The sequence below is a fragment of the Microtus pennsylvanicus genome, chromosome 1 (genome assembly GCF_037038515.1).
Source record: "Microtus pennsylvanicus isolate mMicPen1 chromosome 1, mMicPen1.hap1, whole genome shotgun sequence".
In the NCBI taxonomy this organism is placed as follows: Eukaryota; Metazoa; Chordata; class Mammalia; order Rodentia; family Cricetidae; genus Microtus; species Microtus pennsylvanicus.
In genome coordinates this window covers 145,161,683-145,182,064 of record NC_134579.1, presented here as the reverse complement: position 1 = coordinate 145,182,064, position 20,382 = coordinate 145,161,683, and the positions used below count along the sequence as shown (strand labels likewise).

Genomic DNA, 20,382 nt, shown 5'->3' with positions numbered 1-20,382 from the left:
TTATAAAATCTGTTATAGCTACCTAGAAAAAAATCTAGAATCTTTTAATACAATGCCCATGAGATGTATCCATCCTGCAGTGTGTCTATGAGTACTGCTTGTCCATAAGATAAATAAATGCCCTATTGTCTATTTAGTTTATTTTTTCTTATTCAAAGTGATTTTATTGCTCGTGTATACAAGGGAATTTACGCCACTAAAGCAGAGGCTGTGGATGACTCATATTTCCAGTTGGGTTGAGGACCCGCTTGGTCTTATAGTAACGAGCCAGCCGGTGAATTCTGCTCTCTATCAGAATCAGGCAGAATTTAGCATCCTTTCTGTTCCTCTCAAGATGCTTTTGGACAGCGACTGCCTTCTTAATCAAATGGTAGAGATCCTCAGGGAGATCATGCACAAGGCCTTTGGATTTAAGGATTCTCAAGATTTTATTACCAGTCACAAAAAGGACCTGGGCCACACCCTGCGAGTCCCTCAGGATCACACCTATCTGGGAGGGAGGGAGGCCTTTCTTGGCCAGTTTGTAAATCTGTTCCTTCACGTCGTCAGACGTCAGCTTCAGCCACGTGGGGACGCTGCGACGGTAGGGCAGCGCCGACTGGGACAGGCCCTTCCCAGGAGCGTGCATGCGACCCATGATGGTGGAGGTCTGGAGGCAAAGAGACAACGAGGGAGGAAAATCCGCAGGAAGGCAAGATATGCAGGAAGTGACGCCACACGTATACCCCTATTGTCTATTTAACACACACAGTCTATCCATGTTTGCATGCTCATTTATCAGTGGATATTTACCTACCTTTCTTTCCTGGGCTATTATCTGAATCTTTATCCTGATTTCCACTGTCCTTCATTTTCCAAGTTATTGCACATTCCTTGTCAGGAACCTATTACTTTCCTATTGGTCAATGCTTCTTCCACCCAGCAAACATCCCTTCCCCAAAAGTCATGATGCCTCTTTTTGGTTCGTTGAGTTTGAGACTCTTTCTACAACCTGAACAAGAACCATGGTAATTCTCTACATGACATTTTACTCTCCATCACATATTCTTATATCCATGCCTTTTTTTCTATTGATGTTATTTCCTTTCTTTATTCTCATGATTCTCCCTCTTTCACTCACTTTTCTACACAGAGACACAACAATGCCAGAGTCTGCCTTAGAATCCATTGACATTGCTCTCTTTTTTTCTTTCTTTTCTTAAAAAATAATTATTAGATTTAAAAAAAAAATACCAACCCAAATTCCCACTCCCTCCCTTCCTACCATTTCATCCACAACTCTCCCAGCCAACTAATCCTAAGAGAAGTTAAGGCAACATTGCTCTCTTGTCTTAACTGATCTTCAACCACACATAGCAGGCTAAAGTCTTTCTCTGAGTGTGAATGTGCTGACACACAGCTTTCCTTACCCACAAAGCATTTTAAACATCTGATATACAGGACACTCCACTCATTGCCTAAATTAATGAGGATCAAAGTCCCAACCTTCCTCATACAGTTCAAGATCATTCTCACTAACAGTCCTTACCTGATTTGGGGTAAGTCAACATGATTGGATCTGCATCTCTAACCACAAACTTATCACTAACTTTATCAAGTGTTTCTTTTTCAGTCAAGACTGCAGAGAAAGGTATTCCTTCAAACCAAAGGTAGTCTAACATGGCCAAGAGTTCTTTGTGGGTGCTGTTAGGATTCCACCTTTAGCCACCTGTACAGCTTCTAGATAATCTTAAGAGCTGACATTTATAGTACAGCGAAAAGAAATCATTAACAGTCCATAGTTCATTCCAAAACTAACTACTGAGATGAAGAAAGAGATATTGTAACAATAAGTCAAAGGTTGTTGTATTAAGCAATTGTGAACTCATACAGAGTTCACTCTTGAGCATTTCTGAGCCTGAGTTCATGACTCCAAACCAGAAACTCAATAATAAGTGCTAGGTCATAGAAATGGGACTCACTTATCATGCTTTCTAATTCAATTTAGCTTTCAGGGTGGTTTCAAATGTGCAAAAAATTACAGAGATCATACAAAATGTTGCAACAAGCAATTTCTTTTTTAAATAGTGGTTGTCTTTTCAGAAACTCAAATTTCCTTAGCTGCATATATGACTCCAACCCTTGCCCTCTCCCCATCCAACCATCTCTTTATTTCCCATATGTATGTGTTCTTTAATTTTCATTGATACAAGCACATAATCACATGTTATTATAACATACTGAGTCCATTTACTTCTGTTTGTATGTGAATGTATTCTGAGCTGAGCACTTGGAAAGTTTTTTCAAAAGTCCCAGGAAACAGTAAAAGTAGCATAGTGTGTACAACTAAGAACAAAAGCTCCTGCTGCAAAAATATTTCAATTCTTGCATGTACTCTAGCCTGAAGAAACATGTGGAAATTGTATGAAAGTTTGAGTGATGGAGTGCCAGACCCTTGTCTGTCTCTAGTCCCTCTCTCCTACTGCTGGAATACATATTCTGCATAAGTCATCTGAACATTTATAATGTCCCACCCCTGGACATATCTGCTGTGCTTGAGGCAGCTTGGGACAATTGGAGATGGTGAACAAATGTGCTTCTGAAGCTGTAGTAGTTTTCTCCTTAAATGAGGTAACAAAATGGATCCACACTAATGTCTCAACAGAGTATTAAGGACCTACACATCAGAGATATAAGTAAAACCCCCAGATTTTCTAGCTGAAGCTTCCCTAGTCTTTTGGTGTCAAGTCCTCCTCCTCTTTCCTTCCTACCTCCTTCTAGGCATCAAGGCCTCCAAACCTGTGTGTGTGTGTGTGTGTGTGTGTGTGTGTGTGTGTGTGTGTGTGTGTGTGTAGGTATTGATTTAACCATGCTTTTTTCTATTCAGTATCTTCACCTTATGGCCAAGTCTGGGGCACTCAGGTCTTTCACGGTCTTTTTTTGTTTTGCAGACCTAGTTCAGGAACCAAGGCATAATAATAAAGAAAAGAAGTTCCAGAATGTTCTGTAATGATTGCCAGAGATAAGTGGAAGCTCACAAACAGCTGCTGGGTCAATCTGTCCCTGTGGTTGCTCAATTGTCCCTTTCTCTCTCAGTGTAGAGTCCATGTCTCCAGGCACATTCTCTCTCGGCTCTATTTCCAAAGTGAACCACAGCCTGGAAACTTTTCTCTATGGTGATCAGACCTGGGAGGGTGCCAGGTATTGTCTCCAGAGGGACCTGCCTGATTTTAAAGACCCATCTGCAGCTCCAGAGCCTGCTTAACCTGAAACAACTCTAGTTCCGACTGTCCCATGCAGTAACTGAAGATCCAGCATTAGCTGAAGCTCCAGTTGCAACAGCTGCTCTAGCACCAGTTAACAAGGATGCTTGACTTTCTGAAACATCTTCTGAGCAGCTCTAGAAACACAACTTTGACACCTGAATGCTTCAGGTGATTTGTAGACTTAGAGTTACTTTCTGACATCACACAGCCCCTCTCACCCCTGAAACAAGAACCATTGGTTCTAGCTAAAAAAAAAAAAATCTTGATTGTTAGGAAGAGGCGACCATGTATTCAAAGCTCAGGACATTTCTGAATGTGTGGGGGTTGATGGTTGGGTGCTCCTATATCTTAAATACTACTGATCATATCATTGTGTTGGTTTGTAAATAGATTCAACAGCTTATTTTACTTTAGACAGCTTTTACTTTATGACTTAATTGTGCCCTGGCTGAGGTTTTGTTTATTATATATGGGTGGGGCTTTCCTAGAGCTACTGTTACTCCTCCCTTCCCATTCCAGACAGTAGAGTAACAAGCAAAAGTTGCTACTGCATGCATATCAGTTGTTTTCTTTTTTTCTTGGTTTGTTTATTTATTTATTTATTTATTTATTTATTTATTTATTTATTTAAGATTTCTGTCTCTTCTCTGCCACTGCCTCCCATTTCACTCCCCTTCCCCCAATCAAGTCCCCCTCCCTCGTCAGCCCAAAGAGCAATCAGGGTTCCCTGCCCTGTGTGAAGTCCAAGGACCACCCACCCCTTTCATCGCCTGAAGAAGGTTAATATTCAGGAGGATGCCTATATGTTTTTCTTTGGGTTCTCCTTATTTAGCTTCTCTAGGATCACTAATTATAGGCTCAATGTCCTTTGTTTATGGCTAGAAACCAAATATGAGTGAGTACATCCCATGTTCCTCTTTTTGGGCCTGGCTTACCTCACTCAGGATAGTGTTTTCTATTTCCATCCATTTGCATGCAAAATTCAAGAAGTCATTGTTTTTTACTGCTGAGTAGTACTCTAATATGTATATATTCCATACTTTCTTCATCCATTCTTCCATTGAAGGACATCTAGGTTGTTTCCAGTATCTGGCTATTACAAACAATGCTGCCATGAACGTAGTTGAACATATACTTTTGTTGTATGATAGGGCCTCTCTTGGGTATATCCCCAAGAGTGGTATTGCTGGATCCAGGGGTAGGTTGATCCCGAATTTCCTGAGAAACCGAAACACTGCTTTCAAAAGTGGTTGCACAAGTTTGCATTCCCACCAGCAATAGATGAGTGTACCCCTTTCTCCACAACCTCTCCAGCAAAGGCTATCATTGGTGTTTTTGATTTTAGCCATTCTGACAGGTGTAAGATGGTATCTTAAAGTTGTCTTGATTTGCATTTCCCTGATTGTTAAGGAAGTTGAGCATGACCTTAAGTGTCTTTTGGCCATTTGAACTTCTTCTGTTGAGAATTCTCTGTTGAGCTCAGTGCCCCATTTTATAATTGGGTTGATTAGCCTTTTACGGTCTAGTTTCTTGAGTTCTTTTTATATTTTGGAGATCAGACCTTTGTCAGTTGCGGGGTTGGTGAAGATCTTCTCCCAGTCAGATTAGTTTGGATAGAGGTTTGTCAATCTTGTTGATTTTCTCAAAGAACCAACTTTTTGTTTCATTGATTCTTTGGATTGTTTTCTGTGTTTCTATTTTGTTGATTTCAGTCCTCAGTTTGATTATTTCCGATTTTCTACTCCTCCTGGGTGAGTCTGCTTCTTTTTTTTCTTCAGCTTTCAGCTGTGCTGTTTAGTCTCTAATGTGAGCTTTTTCCATTTTCTTTATGTGGTCAGTTAGTGCTGTGAACTTTCCTCTTAGCACCGCTTTCATAGTGTCCCATAGGTTTGAGTATGTTGTGTCTTTGTTTTCATTGAATTCAAGGAAGACTTCAATTTCTTTCTTTTTTCTTCCCTGACCCAGAGGTGGTTCAGTAGTTGTCTGTTCAGCTTCCATGAGTTTGTAGGCTTTCTGAGGTTAGAATTGTTGTTAAATTCTAAATTTATTCCATGGTGATCCGATAAGACACAGGTAGTTACTAAAATTTTTTTGTTTCTATGAATGTTTGCTTTGTTACCAATTATGTGATCAATTTTTGAGAAGGTTCCATGAGCTGCAGAGAAGAAGGTATATTCTTTCCTATTTGGGTGGAATGTTCTATAGACGTCTGTTAAGTCCATTTGATTCATTACTTCTGTTAGTTCTCTTATTTCTCTAATAAATTTCTGTCTGGTTGACCTGTCCATTGGTGAGAGAGGAGTCTCCTACTATTAGTGTGTGGGATTTGATGTGTGCTTTGAGTTCTAGTAATGTTTCTTTTTTTTTTTTTTTCTAGTAATGTTTCTTTTACATATGTGGGTGCTTTTATATTAGGGGCATAGATATTCAGGATTGAGACTTCATCCTGATGAATTGTTCCTGTTATGAGTATAAAGTGTCCATCTCCATCTCTTCTGATTGATTTTAGTTTGAAGTCAATTTTGTTAACCACACCCACTTGTTTCTTAGGTCTCTTTGATTGAAAACCCTTTCCCAACCCTTTATTCTCAATAAATCTCTGTCTTTGTAGTTGAGGTGTGTTTCTTGTCAGCAGCAGAATGTTGGATCCTGTTTTTGCATCCATTCTCTTAACCTGTGCCTTTTTATAGGTGATTTGAGTACATTGATATTAAGTGATATTAATGACCAGTGGTTGTTAACTCCGGTTATTTTTGTTTTGGTGGTAGAGTTTGTGTGTTTCCCTTCTTTGGGTTGTTCTTGTGGAGAGTTGTTAGAGGTCTAAGTTATTGTGGGTGTTGTTGGGTTCCTTCGGTTGTGATTTTCCTTCTATTACTTTTATAAGGCTAGGTTTGTGGCTACTTATTATTTAAATCTGTTTTTATCCTGGTATACCTTGTTTTTTCCATTGATGGTGAAAGAAAGCTTGGCTGGGTATAGTAGCCTGGGCTTGCATCAATGCTCTCTTAATTTCTGCAGCACATCTATCCAAGACCTGGGTTTCATGGTTTCCATAGAAAACTCAGGTGTAATTCTGATAGGTTTACCTTTATGTGTTACCTGACCTTTTTCCTTTGCTGCTCTTAATATTCTTTATTTAATCTGTATAATTTGTGTTTTGATTATTATTTCGCGAGGGGACTTTTTTGATCCAGTCTATTTGGTGCTCTGTATGCTTCTTGTACCTTCATAGGAATATCCTTCTTTAGGTTAGGGAAGTTCCCTTCTATAATTTTGTTGAATATATTTTCTGGGCCTTTGAGCTGTAATTCTTCTGCTTCTTCTACTCCTATTATTCTTAGGTTTGGTCTTTTCATGGTAACCCAGATTTCCTGGATGTTTTGTGTTAAGAATTTGTTGGATTTGCTGTTTTCTTTGATCAATGGGTTTATTTCCTCTATAGTATCCTCAGCGCCTGAGATTCTTTCTTCTATTTCTTGTATTCTATTGGTTATACTTGTCTCTGTAGTCCCTGTTCATTTACCCAGATTTTCCGTATCCAGCCATCCCTCTGATTGTGTTTTCTTTATTACCTCCATTTCAGTCTTCATGTCTTCAGTCTTCATTTCCATTACATGTTTGATTGCTTTTTCTTGGTTTCCTAGGGTATCTTTGAGGTATTTATTCATTTCTTCAAACTTTTTGTTATTCTTCTCATCCATTTCTTTAAGGGGGTTTTTCACATCCTGTTTAAGGGACTCTATCACTTTCATAATGTTATGTTTAAAGTCTATTTCTTCTACTTCTTCTGGATTAGGGTGTTAAGTCTTCCTGTTGTAAAATTTGCTGGATTCTGGTGTTATCGTGTTGTTTTTCAGATTGTTGGAGGAATTTTTGCATCGGCACCTGTCGATCTCTTCCTTCAAATGATGTTAGGAGAGTCTTGGCGGCATGGTTTGACCTTTGCTGTGGCTACCTGTGTACTTGGGCGTTTTTCTTGGTCTGCCCTCTCTTAGGTCCCCTCAGCACTGGAGTCTCTCAGACCCTCTCCACCCTGAAATAGACTGTGGTGGTGGATCTAAGGATCCCGCAGATGGAAAGAAGTGCTTGGGGGGCAAGCTAGGATGAGGTAAGTAGAGAAAGGCAGTAGACAGGGAGAAGCCCTGTTGAATGATCAAAAAGTTTAAAGAATTGGGGGGTGCCTGTGCTCCATTCTCAGGGCATTTGACCAGCCAGTCTGGCACTCACTTACCCTTCCTGAGGGATGGAACTTCTGGTACAGGATCCAGGCCACTTGCTGGCCAGGGACCTCACAGACGAAAAGGCACATTTGCTGGGTGTAGGCTCTGTGGGACAAAGAAACTCATGCAGCAGCTGGCTTCACCACTTTGTCCTCAGACCCTCAGCCCTGAAGCAGGCTGAGTTGGGGGATCCTATGACCCCGCAGATGGAAAGGGGTGCTTGAAGGTCAAGCTGAGATGGGATAAGAAGAGTAAGGCAGAAGCCAGGTAGAAGACCCCGCTGAATGGCCAGAGAGTTTAGGGGAATGGTACCTGAGCTCTCTTTCCAAGGAGTCTGGCTGGCCACCAGTCAGGCACACACTTGCCCTTCCGAAAGGACAGACCTTTCAAAATCATGTCTTCTAAGATGTGTGGATTGATATCTGGGTCTTCTATTCGGTTCCGTTGGTCCTCCTGTCTGTTCTTAATCCAATACCAGGCTGTTTTCAGTACTGTAGCTCTGAAGTAGGGTTTGAAGTCAGCTGATTTCTAACTTAAAGCAATTGGTGATCAAATAAGATGCAGGGGGTTATTCCATTTTTCCCTGTAACTGTTAAGTTTTGCTTGGTTACAGAGTATTTGGACAATTTTAGAGAAAGTTCTAAGAGGTGCTAAGAAGAAGCTATTTTTTTATGTGTTCAGGTGGAATGTTCTATAGATATCTATTATACCTATTTGAGTCATATCTTCTGTTAGTTCCTTCATTTCTCTGTGGGTTCTGTTTGACAATCATATCCAGTGATTCTAGAGTGGTATTAAAAACCCCCACTGCGTGGGGTTTGTTTGATCTGAGATTTAAGCTTTAGTAATGTTTCTTTTTTAAAATTTATTTTTATTTTTGCCAGTATTTTTTAGTATTGAATATTTTTAAAAGAAAACAAACTATCTTTTTTTTCATTATACATACCAATCCAAGTTTCCACTCCCTCCTCTCCTCCCATTCACTCCACACACCCCCACCCCACTCCTATCCACTCTTCAGAGAGGGTAAGGCACACTGCTTTGGGAAAGGTCCATGGCCCTCCATACTATATCTAGGCTGAACAAGGTATCCCTCCAAGGAAAATGCATTCCCCAAAGCCAATACAAGCAGTAGGGATAAATTCTGGTGTCATTGCCAGTGGCACCTCAATCTGTCCCAGCCATGCAACTGTCAACCACATTCAGAGTCTATTTTGGTCCTATGCTGAATTCCTCCCCTATCTGGCTGTAGTTAGTGAGCTCTCATTAGCTCAGGTAGACTGTTTCAGTAGGTGTCCCCATCATGGTCTTGACCTCTTTGCTCACATTCTCACTCCTGCTCTTCAGCTAGACTTTGGGGGCTCAGCCCAATGCACTGCTGCAGGTCTTTGCCTCTGTTTCCATCAGTTGCTGAATGAAGGTTCTATGGTGACATTTAAAGTAGTCATCAATCTGATTACAGGGCAAGGCCAGTTTGGGCACCCTCTCCTCTATTGCTTAGGGTCTTAGCTGGGGTCATCCTTATGGATTCCTGGGAATTTCTCTAGTGTCAGGTTTCTTGCTAATTCCATAATGGCTCCCTCAATCAAAATATCTCTTTCCTTGCTCTCATCTCCCTTCTTCCTCCATCTTGACTATCCCATTCCTTTTAATTCTTCTCCTCCCTCCCCTTCTACTCACGTTTCCGCCTTCTGTCCTCCCTTCGCCCCCTGCCCCCATGCTCTCAATTTTGTCAGGTGATCTTGTCTATTTTCCCTTTCCAGCTGTATCTATATATGGTTTTCTTAGGGTTCACTTTGTTACTTAGCTTCACTAGTGTCATGGACCATAGGTTTATTATCCTTTGCTTTACAGCTAGTATCCACTTATGAGTTAGTCCATACCATGTTCATCCTTCTGGGTCTGGGTTAGATCACTCTGGGTGTTTTTTTCCTAGTTCCATCCATTTGCATACAAATTTAAAATGTCATTTTGTTTTACCCCTGAGTAGTACTCCATTCTGTAAATGTACCACATTTTTTTACCCATTCTTCAGTTGAGGGGCATCTAGTTTCTAACTATTACAAATAATGTTGCTATGAACATAGTTGAACAATTGTCTTTGTAGTATGATTGAACATCCCAAGAGTGGTATTGCTGGGTCCAGAGGAAGGTTGATTCCTGATTTTCTGAGAAACTGCCATACTGATTTCCAGTGTAGTTGTACAAGTTTCCATTATCACCAGCAATGGAGGAGTGTTCCCCTTATTCCACATCCTCTTCAGCATAAGCTATCATTGTTGTTTTTTATCTTAGCCATTCTGACAGGTGTAAGACAGCACTTCAGAGTCATTTTGATTTTCATTTACGTGATAAGTAAGGATGTTAAACATTTCCTTAAGTTACTTTTGGTCATTTGGGTTTCTTCTGTTGAGAATTCTCTGTTTAGTTCTGTACCCCATTTTTAATTGGATTATTTGGAATTTTGACATCTGACTTCTTGAGTTCTTTGTATATATTGAACATCAGTCCTCTGACTAATGTGGGGTTGATGAAGATCTTTTTCCATTCAGTAGGCTGCCTTTTTTTTAAAACTATAAATTGTTTTATTGTCTTTAAAAAATACAGCATTTTCTTACATAATGTGAAGTTTTTCATTGGGTGCTTGGAAAATGCAGTTGAGTGGTGAGCATATTTAAAATGAAGAACTAAAATTATCTTCTTGGTTTGCAGTTAAGGGTATGAGATTTGTTTCCAGCGCCTTTTGTTTCTGGAGAAGACCCTGTCTTAATTCTGAAAGCCCCTTAAGGATAGCTTGCTGTCGATACCTGTTTTTCACCAATTTAGGATTAAGAAGTGGATCCCTGGTGTGGTCAGAGTTAAATGTTGTTGGTCACAATCATGAGATTTTTGGTATTGGTTCTCTTGGGTTGATGGCCTAGACAAAGGTGCATCTGGGTCAAGATAATAGATCTCATTTGTTCGAACATAGGGAATAAAGTGAGTTGTCTCAGACATCTCTTCTGATAACTGAGTTTGACCGTCTCCTAAGGCCAGGTTCTCTTTTTCATAGTCACTATTTTTTTAATGGCGAGTTACTGAATCAGAGTTTGCTGAGTTCTACTCTTTATTGCTGATAACTGGAACCATTCTTTAACATCTGAAGTTTTCAGAGGTTCTTCTGCCTTTTTGATTAGCTGCAACCTGTTCTCTGACTCAGTTTCTCGATGAGATGGCGCAAGAACTTGTGAGGAAGGGCCTCTATTTTGGGAGAGGTTCTCAGGGTTGTTTCTCTCTAGTAAGTGAAGCAGCTCCATCTGCTTTCTTAACTTTTTTTCTTCTTTCTCCTTTTGGAGAGGGATGGGGTACCTTGCTGATGCAGGGACATACTTTTCAGAGGCTTGTTTATATTCCAAGCGGGCTTTTTAGGACATTTCTTCATACTATGTTTTGTTTGTTTCTCTGTTCTTCTGTACTGATTACACTGGCCGTTATGCCAGCTGGTTTCATTGTCTAAATTCGTGCCTTTAGCAATACCTAGTTCTTGCTTGTCTTTGTTAGTGTTACTATGTCCGTTAAATTCTGTAGAAATCTCTGGAGAAGAAAAGTTTCTAGTGCCCCTTTCTGTTAATGATCCACAGTGTTGTAGCTCATTGTTGAAAATTCCTAAATTTAAGTCATCTGTCTGCACGCCAATGTCCATCCTGGGAGAGTTTGTGGAAGGGGTAGCTGCACGGGTTTCTTCAGCAGCCTCCTCAGCATCTCTTCCTGAACTGGAAATGGTAGTGGACGCCTTATAATCCACTATTGAGCCAAGATTCTTAATCAGCCTGGATGTGTCATGGCCTTTCTGAGTCAGTTCTCGGATCCTCTGCTCCTGTTTCAGTCTCTGCGCCAACTCCTGAGGGCGCTGCATGGTGTGGAACAGCTGATTTGTCTTTAGAGTCATGATTTCTTCTTTTTGTTTCTGCTTCAGAATGTCCTCTTCTTATTGTTTCTGCATCTCCTCCCGTTCCAGAGCCAAGCGCTGCTCCTCTTCCTGCTCTTCCTTCTTTCTTCTTCTTCCTGTTGCTTCTTCCTGTGGTTCTCTTCTACCTGAGCCATGATTGCTTTCTGATGCTCTAATTGTTTGTGCCGGCGTTTTTCCCGCTCCTCAGTCTGTGCTGGGTCCAAGAGCTCAGTCATAGAACGGAGAAAGTTTGTTTTCTGACTGTATGACACAGTCATATCCGTAACAGGTTTGGCTTTCTGTTCTTCTGAAGGTTCCAGCTGGATGTCAAGTGAAGGTGTGTAAACACTGTGGACATCAGCCAGTTCCTGAGTGTCAGGAGAGACACAACAGGACTCCAGGGGTTGGTGTGTCCATTGACAGGACAGCTGAGATCGAGAGCCAGCATGACTCTTTAAGGAATCAAAGTGCCCATCTGTCATGTTCCTCGCCCTTAGACTGGTCAAGGGTGTGAAGTTTCTCACATTCTATTTCAGATTTTTTTCCAAAGATCGTTCCATTTTTGAGAAGCTTCTTTTTCTTTCTTTTTTAAGGCAACCTGTTCATCCAGCTCTTTCTTCCACTGCACTCTTCTGGCTTCCAACAAGCTTCCATCGCGCTCCCGTTCCCCCAGAATACTGAATATGTCAGCTGGCTTCCCCTCATTCTCTATGGCCATTTTCTGCTCATACTGATGAAGGGCCTCTTGAGCTCTACCAAGGACACACTTCCCTTCATCTGAGACAGGTGAGACGGCCTCCGTCTTCTGCAGTGACCCTGTGGCATTCACACCCTTCGGCTGGCTAGGGACACTGATCAACTGGAAACTGTCTTGGCTTGCTTTCTCCTCCTTTCCATTTTCTGCTAGGGACACAGATCCACTTCCTTGGCTCACACTCATCAAAATCTGCTGTAGTTGGTCTTGGGTTAGACACACCATGCTGCTGTTCATGTTTTCGCTGACGTGTGTTTTGCAAGGCTTCTGTTGAGCCACTGGGCATTTATCTGCGGTGTTTATAATCTTCTGGACGGTAGAGGCTGCAGGTGAAGACTCTTTCGGGAAATGAAGACAGTCTTTTTCTGCATGCTGCTGACATGAACCCTGAGACGGTGAAAACGGCAATCTGCTTTTCTCAGATCTTGCCTGTGAAGTTTCTGAACTGATTATCCTCTTTTGAAAAACGTTTTCACTCCCAGTGTAAGAATTCTGTGTTGATCTTAGAATGCGTCCAGTCTGTTTTATTCTTAAAGGACATTTTGCAATCTTGATCTTATTTCCCATCTTCACAGAAACTTTTGATTTATGCTCATATGGAGACAGTATCAGCTTGGCTTTTCCATCCAATAATTCAGTTTCAAGCTATAAGCCATCTCCTAAGTTCATGGCCAGGTCGCCCACCAGCTGCTCTGCCAGGCCACTTGTGTACCCAGGTCGCCGCGGCTGCGCAAGTAACATACCTTTTTTGTCTTATTGTTTGTGTCCTTTGCTTTACAGAAGCTTCTCAGTTTCAGCAGGTCCTATTTGTTTATTGTTGCTCTCAGTGTTTGTGCTACTGATGTTATATTTAGGAAGTGGTCTTCTGTGCCCAGGAATTGAAGGCTACTTCCCACTTTATCTTCTATTAGCTTCAATGTGGTTGGATTTATATTGTGGTCTTTAATCTATTTGGACTTGAATCTTGTGCATAGGGATAGATATGGATCGATTTTCATTCTTCTACATGTTAACATCCAGTTATGCCAGAACCATTTGTTGAAGATGCTATCTTTTTTCCATTTGCAAAATTATCTTGGTTCATGTTTTTATGTTGTTTTCTGTATTTCAGTTATCAAATATTGATTATTTCCTTTGCCTTTTTGATAGTTCTTTCTTGGCTTTCTTTAAGGGATCAATTGTTTTCTTTGAAATTTTTTTGTTTGTCTTTTCCTCTTATTTCCACCGCTGTGAGGGAACTTTTCATTTCTCTTTAAGGGTCTCTATCATCGTCATAAAGTTATGTTTAAGCTCATTTTGTTTGGCTTTCTCTGCATTGGGATGCTCAGCTCTTGCTGGTGTAGAGCCACTAGTTTCTGACTGTGCCATATAGCTCTTTATATTGCTGAATGTATTTTTACACTGTTGTCTACCCATTTCTTCTTCCAATGGGTACAGGTGGGGCTTGTGGGTTAGGGGACTGCTGTTCCTCCAGGTTAATCCACTGTCTTATTGGTGGTCACAGATGCAGTTTTTGGTCTCCCCCACGTGCACCCTGGGCCAAGGCTCTGGTGATCACTCACCCATGTATATGCGGGGCCAAGGCCCCAGTGGTTACTCCTCCAAGTGTAAGAGGATCCTAGAGTCCAGTGATCACAGATGTGGTGAGGGATTGTTGGGGGTGTGTTGAGACTATTCTCAGGTCTCTGGAACTTTGGTGAGTGAGAGTGGGGCTTGGAGTGTGCCTCCAATGGCTAGAGCCTAGAGAGGATGACCCTCCAACTGGGAACCCAGACACTCACCTCTCCAGGTGCAGTCAGGGTCAATTCTTTTGTGGTCACAATTGTAGTGGGGGATGCTTCCGGGCATAGAGAGGCAGAGCCCATGTTTCTGGGGTGTTGGTGGGTGGGGATGGGGGTTAACATGTGGCTCTAGGGTCTAGGGCCTAGAAAGTAGGGCCATCCAGTTGTGAACCCAGACACCCACCATTACAGATGTAGGCGGACCAAGGCTCTGTAAATGACAGATGTGGTGGTGATGGTTCAGATCATGGGGAGGCTGAAGGTCTCTGGGGTTTTTATTAGTGGGAGTGGGGTGCAGAATGTGCTTCGGCTTACTAGGGCATAGAGAGAAGAGCCCTTTAGCCAGGAACCTAGACACTCACTTTTCCAGGTGCAGTCAAGACCAAGGCTCTGGTGGTTACAGATACCAATGGGGGGAGGTATTGTGGGGAGGCTGCTAGCAGGTCTCTGGGGCTTCATTGTGTGGAAATGGGGTATGGGATGTGCTTTGGGGTCTAGGAATTAATGAGCAGGACCCTTCAGCCAGGAACCCAGTCACTCTTCTCTCCAGGTGAACTCAGAGCCCAGAATTTCAGTACAAACTATAACTAGTGGTATTGCTAATATATCTAAAACCTTTAACTCTTTTTGGAAACTTAAAAAGATTTATGGAAGCTTCAAGGAGTCATGGATTCACATGTCACAGATCAAACAAATTCCAGATATGTAATCCTGTCAATCAACAGCTTAAGTTTCCCCAAGCCTACTGTCTATTCTGAAGAGTGGACTCTCTATCTATCTATCTATCTATCTATCTATCTTTCTTTCTTTCTTTCTTTCTTTCTTTCTTTCTTTCTTTCTTTCTCTGCTACCTCTTGTCTTCAAGAATACTACCATACCACAACTACCAGGAGCACAGATATGGAAGTTTCAAGGGTACAGCACAGAAAAGATTTTCCAACTCCTTTACTTTATTGCTTTAATTTCTGTCTGTCCCATCAGATTTTTAATCACTTAATGACTTCAAACTGCTCCAAATAGAAACCAGCTAGCCCGAGACTTGCTGAAAACCAATGTAAACTAGATGCTTCTGATGGAATTTCAAACTGTCCTGAGGCTGTGGCTTGAGCCAGAATTTTCAGACTGTTCCAAACCTGTTTCCAGTATGCGAACCACAGGTGGTCCCTCAGAACCTGTAAAGAAAACAAAAGAGGTGTCACCCAGCCTGTACTCCTTTCATTCCTCCCAGCCATTGATAAGCACTCCAAACTTTCCTGGTACGGACAATATTCTAATTTCAGCAAGTTACAGAAAAGATTACATGGGCCCTTATCATCAACAATAAACTGGTATGTCAGGCCAAAAGACACACAAGACAAATAAGGAATTGTAGTGCCTATTAGCATACCAAAGTGCATGCTGACCTCCAAGCTCTCTGGCCAAGTGCCTGTTGGAGAGTCCACAGAGATATTCAGTGTCCTGGCTCCTTTCAGCTCTTCTCCCCAAATTTCTCCAGGTTATACATTTCCTTTCCCCAGATTCTGATTCCTATGTAACCCTGTTATTCTCTTGACTCTCTTGATCTTCTTGGTGAGTCTTTCTCTCTTGGCTTTCTGTTTGTTGATCTTCCTTTCTTGCTCCCCAAATCATGTCCTGGCCAATTCTGCTGGTCATGTTTAGTCTACTATTTTCTCTCCCTGTTCTAGACTTTCCCAGACGCTTCTTGCTGTATTCTCCATTTTATCTATCAGGAAAAACTTCCCGTTAACCATAAAAATATAAAAACAATATTGTATTCTTTCACCCATTTTCACATTCTGATTTAAATATAAGTGTCTTTATGACATGCAAGTAGAAGGGCACTATGTGGAAAAAGAATGTAATAATAGGAACAAAAGCACAGGACTTGGCAGTGGATGAGCAAACTGAGTAAATTACAATGTTGTGCATGTATATATCAGAGTTTCATAATGATGCCAATAATTTTATATGCCCACTAAACATTTTTACCAAAAAGAATTGAAAGTGAAATTCAAGTATAATATTCTGAGTAGAAATGTAAGTTTATAAAAGTCTTACACCATAGGCTATTTGAATGAGGTTTGAAAGTCTCTATAAATACAATTTATTTATTCCTTTTGCCCAAATGTCACAGAGTAAAAATACAGTTTATTGTAGATTTTTTACATTTCCAATCTATGACTGGCTGTTGGAATAATACCTGATCTAATAATTCATTTAAACAAAACGTTAGATGGTGAGAAAGATTTGAATAATCCTAGAGAATTAACAACAGAAACAGAAAAAGAACTGACAATGGTTGAGGAAAAATTACAGGAGGCACATGTGGATAGGGTAAATCCAAATCTTAGTTGTATTCTAGTCATATTGCCTTCCATAATTTCTCCTACAGGAATTTTTGTAGTAATATGGGCGGCGGGGCTGCGGCTAGCTTATGCCCCGAAATAATTACACGGACACTGTATTCTTTTAATCACTGCTTGGCCCTTAGCTCTAGCCCTTACTGGCTAATTCTGATATCCCAATCAACCCATCTCTAATAATCTGTGAGCACCGGTCTTACCGGGAAGATTCTAGGTCGGAGCTTCATAGTGTGCGTCTTCCCTGGAGCAGGTAGCATGGCGTCTCTGCTGAAGCGTCTGCTCCCGAGAAGGGAGCTGTCGAGTCTGACCTCACTTCCTCTTCCTCCCAGTGTTCTGTTCTGTTTACTCCACCCACGTAAGGGTGGGACTATCAAATGGGCCTAGCAGTTTCTTTATTGCTTAGCCAATGAAATCAACAGATTGATATATGACACTCCCACATCACTTCCCCTTTTTCTGTTTAAACAAAAAAAGGAAGGCTTTAACCTTAACATAGCAAAATTACATATAACAAAACAGTTATCAAAAAAATTACAATAAACTTTATCATAACTAAGGAAAACTATAACTAACTATTCTTAACTCCATTAAAGACTCCAGAAGATACAATACTACCTAAGCAAATAAGAAAAAAGCAACTTTTGAAACTCTAGAAAGGACAGAGACATCTCGCTGCCTGGACAGTCACCCAAAGTTCCTCTGTACCGTTGGGGCATCCATCTTCAGCCTTCAGGCCCATAGTATCCAGCAGACATTTTCATGAAGCAGGAAATTCCAAAGACAGTTCAGTCACTTTCTGATGTGTCCTGCAGAATGTCTCGCAGACTCTTTCATGAATCAGGAACCCCGAAAGATCATCTCACCTTAGGCAAGTTCAGCAGTCCTCTCTCTGTGGGTTCTCTTTGTCCAGTTTATGCAATAGTCCAGTCAAGAGCAGTTTCTTGCCCAAATGGCTATCAAACTCCATAAGGATCCTCTTTGATGCCCATCTTCTGCTTGAAGTAGATTGGTGCTGCCAGGAGCAGAGTGTCTCATTGTCATGAAAAGTCCTATGTTATTAAAACATTTAATGTCCTATTCTGTAATCTTTGAAAGACATGAAGAATGTCTATCTAAAATATATCTCTATATATCTAGAAAATCTAACTAACATGACTACAAGCTTTACTGTTATTGATGATTATCCATTAACAACCTATATTTCTTAATTATACAGTACATATTTAAATGAACTACACAATCATAATACCTTAATCAAAATCAGAAACACTTATACATATAACAAAATTGACCTTAAATCTCTATAAATAAAGCAAAATCTATACTAATGCAAATTATTCATGTCTATATCATATCCCCCTTTAAATGTAAAAGAACATTTATAAACCATATTTGGGAACACGGGCGCAGTTTTTTCTCTCCAAACTGCTTCCTGCTGAATGGGGGCGTTGATAATTAGGTCTTTCATGGTATAACCTGTGGGCTAGTTTCATCTCAGTTGGCAGTTGAGCAAAGCAATTTTCTGAAGATGTTCACAGCAACCCTTCAGGAGGACGTGGTCCATCATACCAAATCGGAATAGAAGAAATGAACAGGGTCTCATCCTCTGTGAAAACAAAAGAAGAATCTCTTTTCCAAAGTATCATATCCTTAGATCCAAATTCTGAAATCATACCCTCATGATATCCGTTCTGGTTCCACTTGGCAGCCCATATAATGAAATGTCTCTCTGTACTTAGCTCCTTCACAGTCAAAAATTTTAAAGAAAACACAATGTACATAACCCAGACTCTCTGTGAATTTTCCATTTTTATGTAGCTTATTTTTATTTATTTCTTTTAATCTCTTAACTATCTGTACTCTGTCTCTTTAAAGACTTTACCTTTTTTTTTAAACCATTAACTTTATTCTCTATATTCTTTTTCTTCTCTCTCCCAAGCCTACGTACATTCATCCAACAGTGTGACTCATTTAGTGGTCTGAATCTGTCCTATTGTGAATCTGCAATTTTTTACTATCCAGGAGCACTTTTGATTTACGCCTTTAAATCACTAGACGCTTAAGAATCTAAGCTGTGACATTCCTAGGTTAACTTTTTGTTTTTTGAGCACATATCTTTGACCTGGAATAACCCTGTAGACCAGGCTGTCTTTGAACTCTCAGAGATCTGCCTGTCTCTGCCTCCCAGGCATTGGGATTAAAGGTGTTTGCTACTACACCTTGAACTCAGAGATCTGTTCGTCTCTGCCTTCTAGGCACTGGGATTAAAGGCGTGTGCTACCACACCTTGAAGTCACAGAGGTTTACTTTAAGAATTTTAACTTTTAGTCTGCATATATTTTTAACACACTTTAAACCATTCAGAAATTTTCTCTGTCTTTGAATCTCTCTTTACTGTATATCTCTCTTTTTCTGACCACATGAGTCTTTAATTTACCAAGCAATCTCAGTAGGACTAAAGGCGTGGCTTTGACGGCTGGATCCAGCCCATTCCTTAGCTTTCCAGCCTCATGGCGGATATACAGGCTGCAGCCAGGTTTATAGCCACACCTCTATGGCGTTTCAAGGTCCCTGCCAGCCAGCGAGCTACAACAGACAACACTCAAGTCCTCTCTCGGTAGCTGGCCCTCCTGCCTCAAACAGTCAGAGTTTGCCCTGGCAGGATGGCCCAGAAAGCCGGCATTTTTAAACGGCACAGCTTTTTTTCCTGCTACAGCTTAAAACCGAAAAGCATGCGTTCAGCTTTTCGTCAACACCATTTAAGTGTTTCATGGCAGGACCTCTTAATGAGCTGCAGGCTTTGCAGCTAAAGCTGAGTCAGGAAGCCTCTCTTAGATGAGGCGCTTGCTTGCCTCTGGCAAGCAGAGTATACCCGAGAAATTGCCATAAGAAACATGCTTTACTCTATTCTTTTCCAAGCTTTCTCAGGCTTTCTGTGGACTCAGTTAGCCACACGTCTGGGCGTCATTTGTAGTAATATGGGCGGCGGGGCTGCGGCTAGCTTATGCCCCGAAATAATTACACGAACACTGTATTCTTTTAATCACTGCTTGGCCCTTAGCTCTAGCCCTTACTGGCTAATTCTGATATCCCAATCAACCCATCTCTAATAATCTGTGAGCACCGGTCTTACCGGGAAGATTCTAGGTCGGAGCTTCATAGTGTGCGTCTTCCCTGGAGCAGGTAGCATGGCGTCTCTGCTGAGGCGTCTGCTCCCGAGAAGGGAGCTGTCGAGTCTGACCTCACTTCTTCTTCCTCCCAGCGTTCTGTTCTGTTTACTCCACCCACGTAAGGGTGGGCCTATCAAATGGGCCTAGCAGTTTCTTTATTGCTTAGCCAATGAAATCAACAGATTGATATATGACACTCCCACATCAAATTTTAATGCAGAGGGAAGATATTATTTTAGAATGGATATTTTTACCACACAAACCAAGTAAAAAATAAAAACTTATGTAGGAAAGGTTTCTGAATTAATTATAAAAGGTAAGCTGAGACTTTGTCAACTAGCAGGTATAGATCAAGCTGAAATTATAGTGCCTTTCACTACTGATGAAATAAAAAAGTTATGGGAAGACAGTGAACCATGGCAAAGGGCTTGTGCTAATTTTTTGAGAGAAATTAATAGCTACTATCCCAAAAATGGAAGACTTAACCTTATTAAGAGACTTCTTGGATTCTTCCTCAAATTGTATGTGATGCTCCAATAACTGGAGCCTGTACATTTTATACTGATGCAAATAAATCAGAGAAAGCAGGTTACAAATCAGATTAATTGAGTAAGGTGGAACAAAGCCCTTATGATTCTGTCCAGAAGGCAGAATTATATGTCATTCTCATGGTGCTAAGGGATTTTAAAGAACCTCTTAATATAGTTACAGATTCACAATATGCAGAAAGAGTTATTTTGCATATTAAAACCACTGAATTTATACCAGATGATACAGAGTTGACCTCATTGTTTATCCAGGTACAAGACATGATCAGGAATAGGCTTTGTCCAATGTACATAACACAAATACGATCCCAAACGGGTCTGTCAGATTCTCTGGCATAAGGTAATGCAGAAATTGATCAATAATTGATTGGAA

At 40.8% G+C, this 20,382-nt stretch overlaps 2 protein-coding genes and 1 pseudogene across 3 annotated transcripts in view; all 3 read right to left on the bottom strand.

The window, feature by feature from the left end:
- LOC142860339 (sulfotransferase 2A1-like) overlaps nucleotides 1–1,678 on the bottom strand; it is a 124,922-nt gene extending 123,244 nt beyond the window's left edge. Inside the window, exon 1 of one of the 2 annotated variants that reach the window (XM_075991472.1) lies at nucleotides 1,529–1,678. In XM_075991472.1, coding sequence (XP_075847587.1) covers nucleotides 1,529–1,661 — 133 coding nt within the window. In that variant the 5' untranslated portion in view covers nucleotides 1,662–1,678. The remainder of the gene's footprint in view (nucleotides 1–1,528) is intronic. The other variant, XM_075991463.1, reaches the window with a different exon arrangement.
- On the bottom strand, nucleotides 126–646 carry LOC142841866 (small ribosomal subunit protein uS15). Its single transcript, XM_075958965.1, has one exon. The coding sequence runs from the start codon at nucleotides 635–637 to the stop codon at nucleotides 197–199; it is 441 nt and encodes a 146-aa protein (XP_075815080.1). The 5' UTR covers nucleotides 638–646; the 3' UTR covers nucleotides 126–196.
- An 8,439-nt stretch (nucleotides 1,679–10,117) lies between the features above and the next one.
- Nucleotides 10,118–12,850, bottom strand: LOC142841850 (coiled-coil domain-containing protein 66 pseudogene; annotated as a pseudogene).
- Nucleotides 12,851–20,382: the final 7,532 nt, after the last annotated feature.

Excerpts from the sequence above, each read along its gene's own strand:
- LOC142841866 (XM_075958965.1), bottom strand. The coding sequence starts at position 637 with ATGGGTCGCATGCACGCTCCTGGGAAGGGCCTGTCCCAGTCGGCGCTG.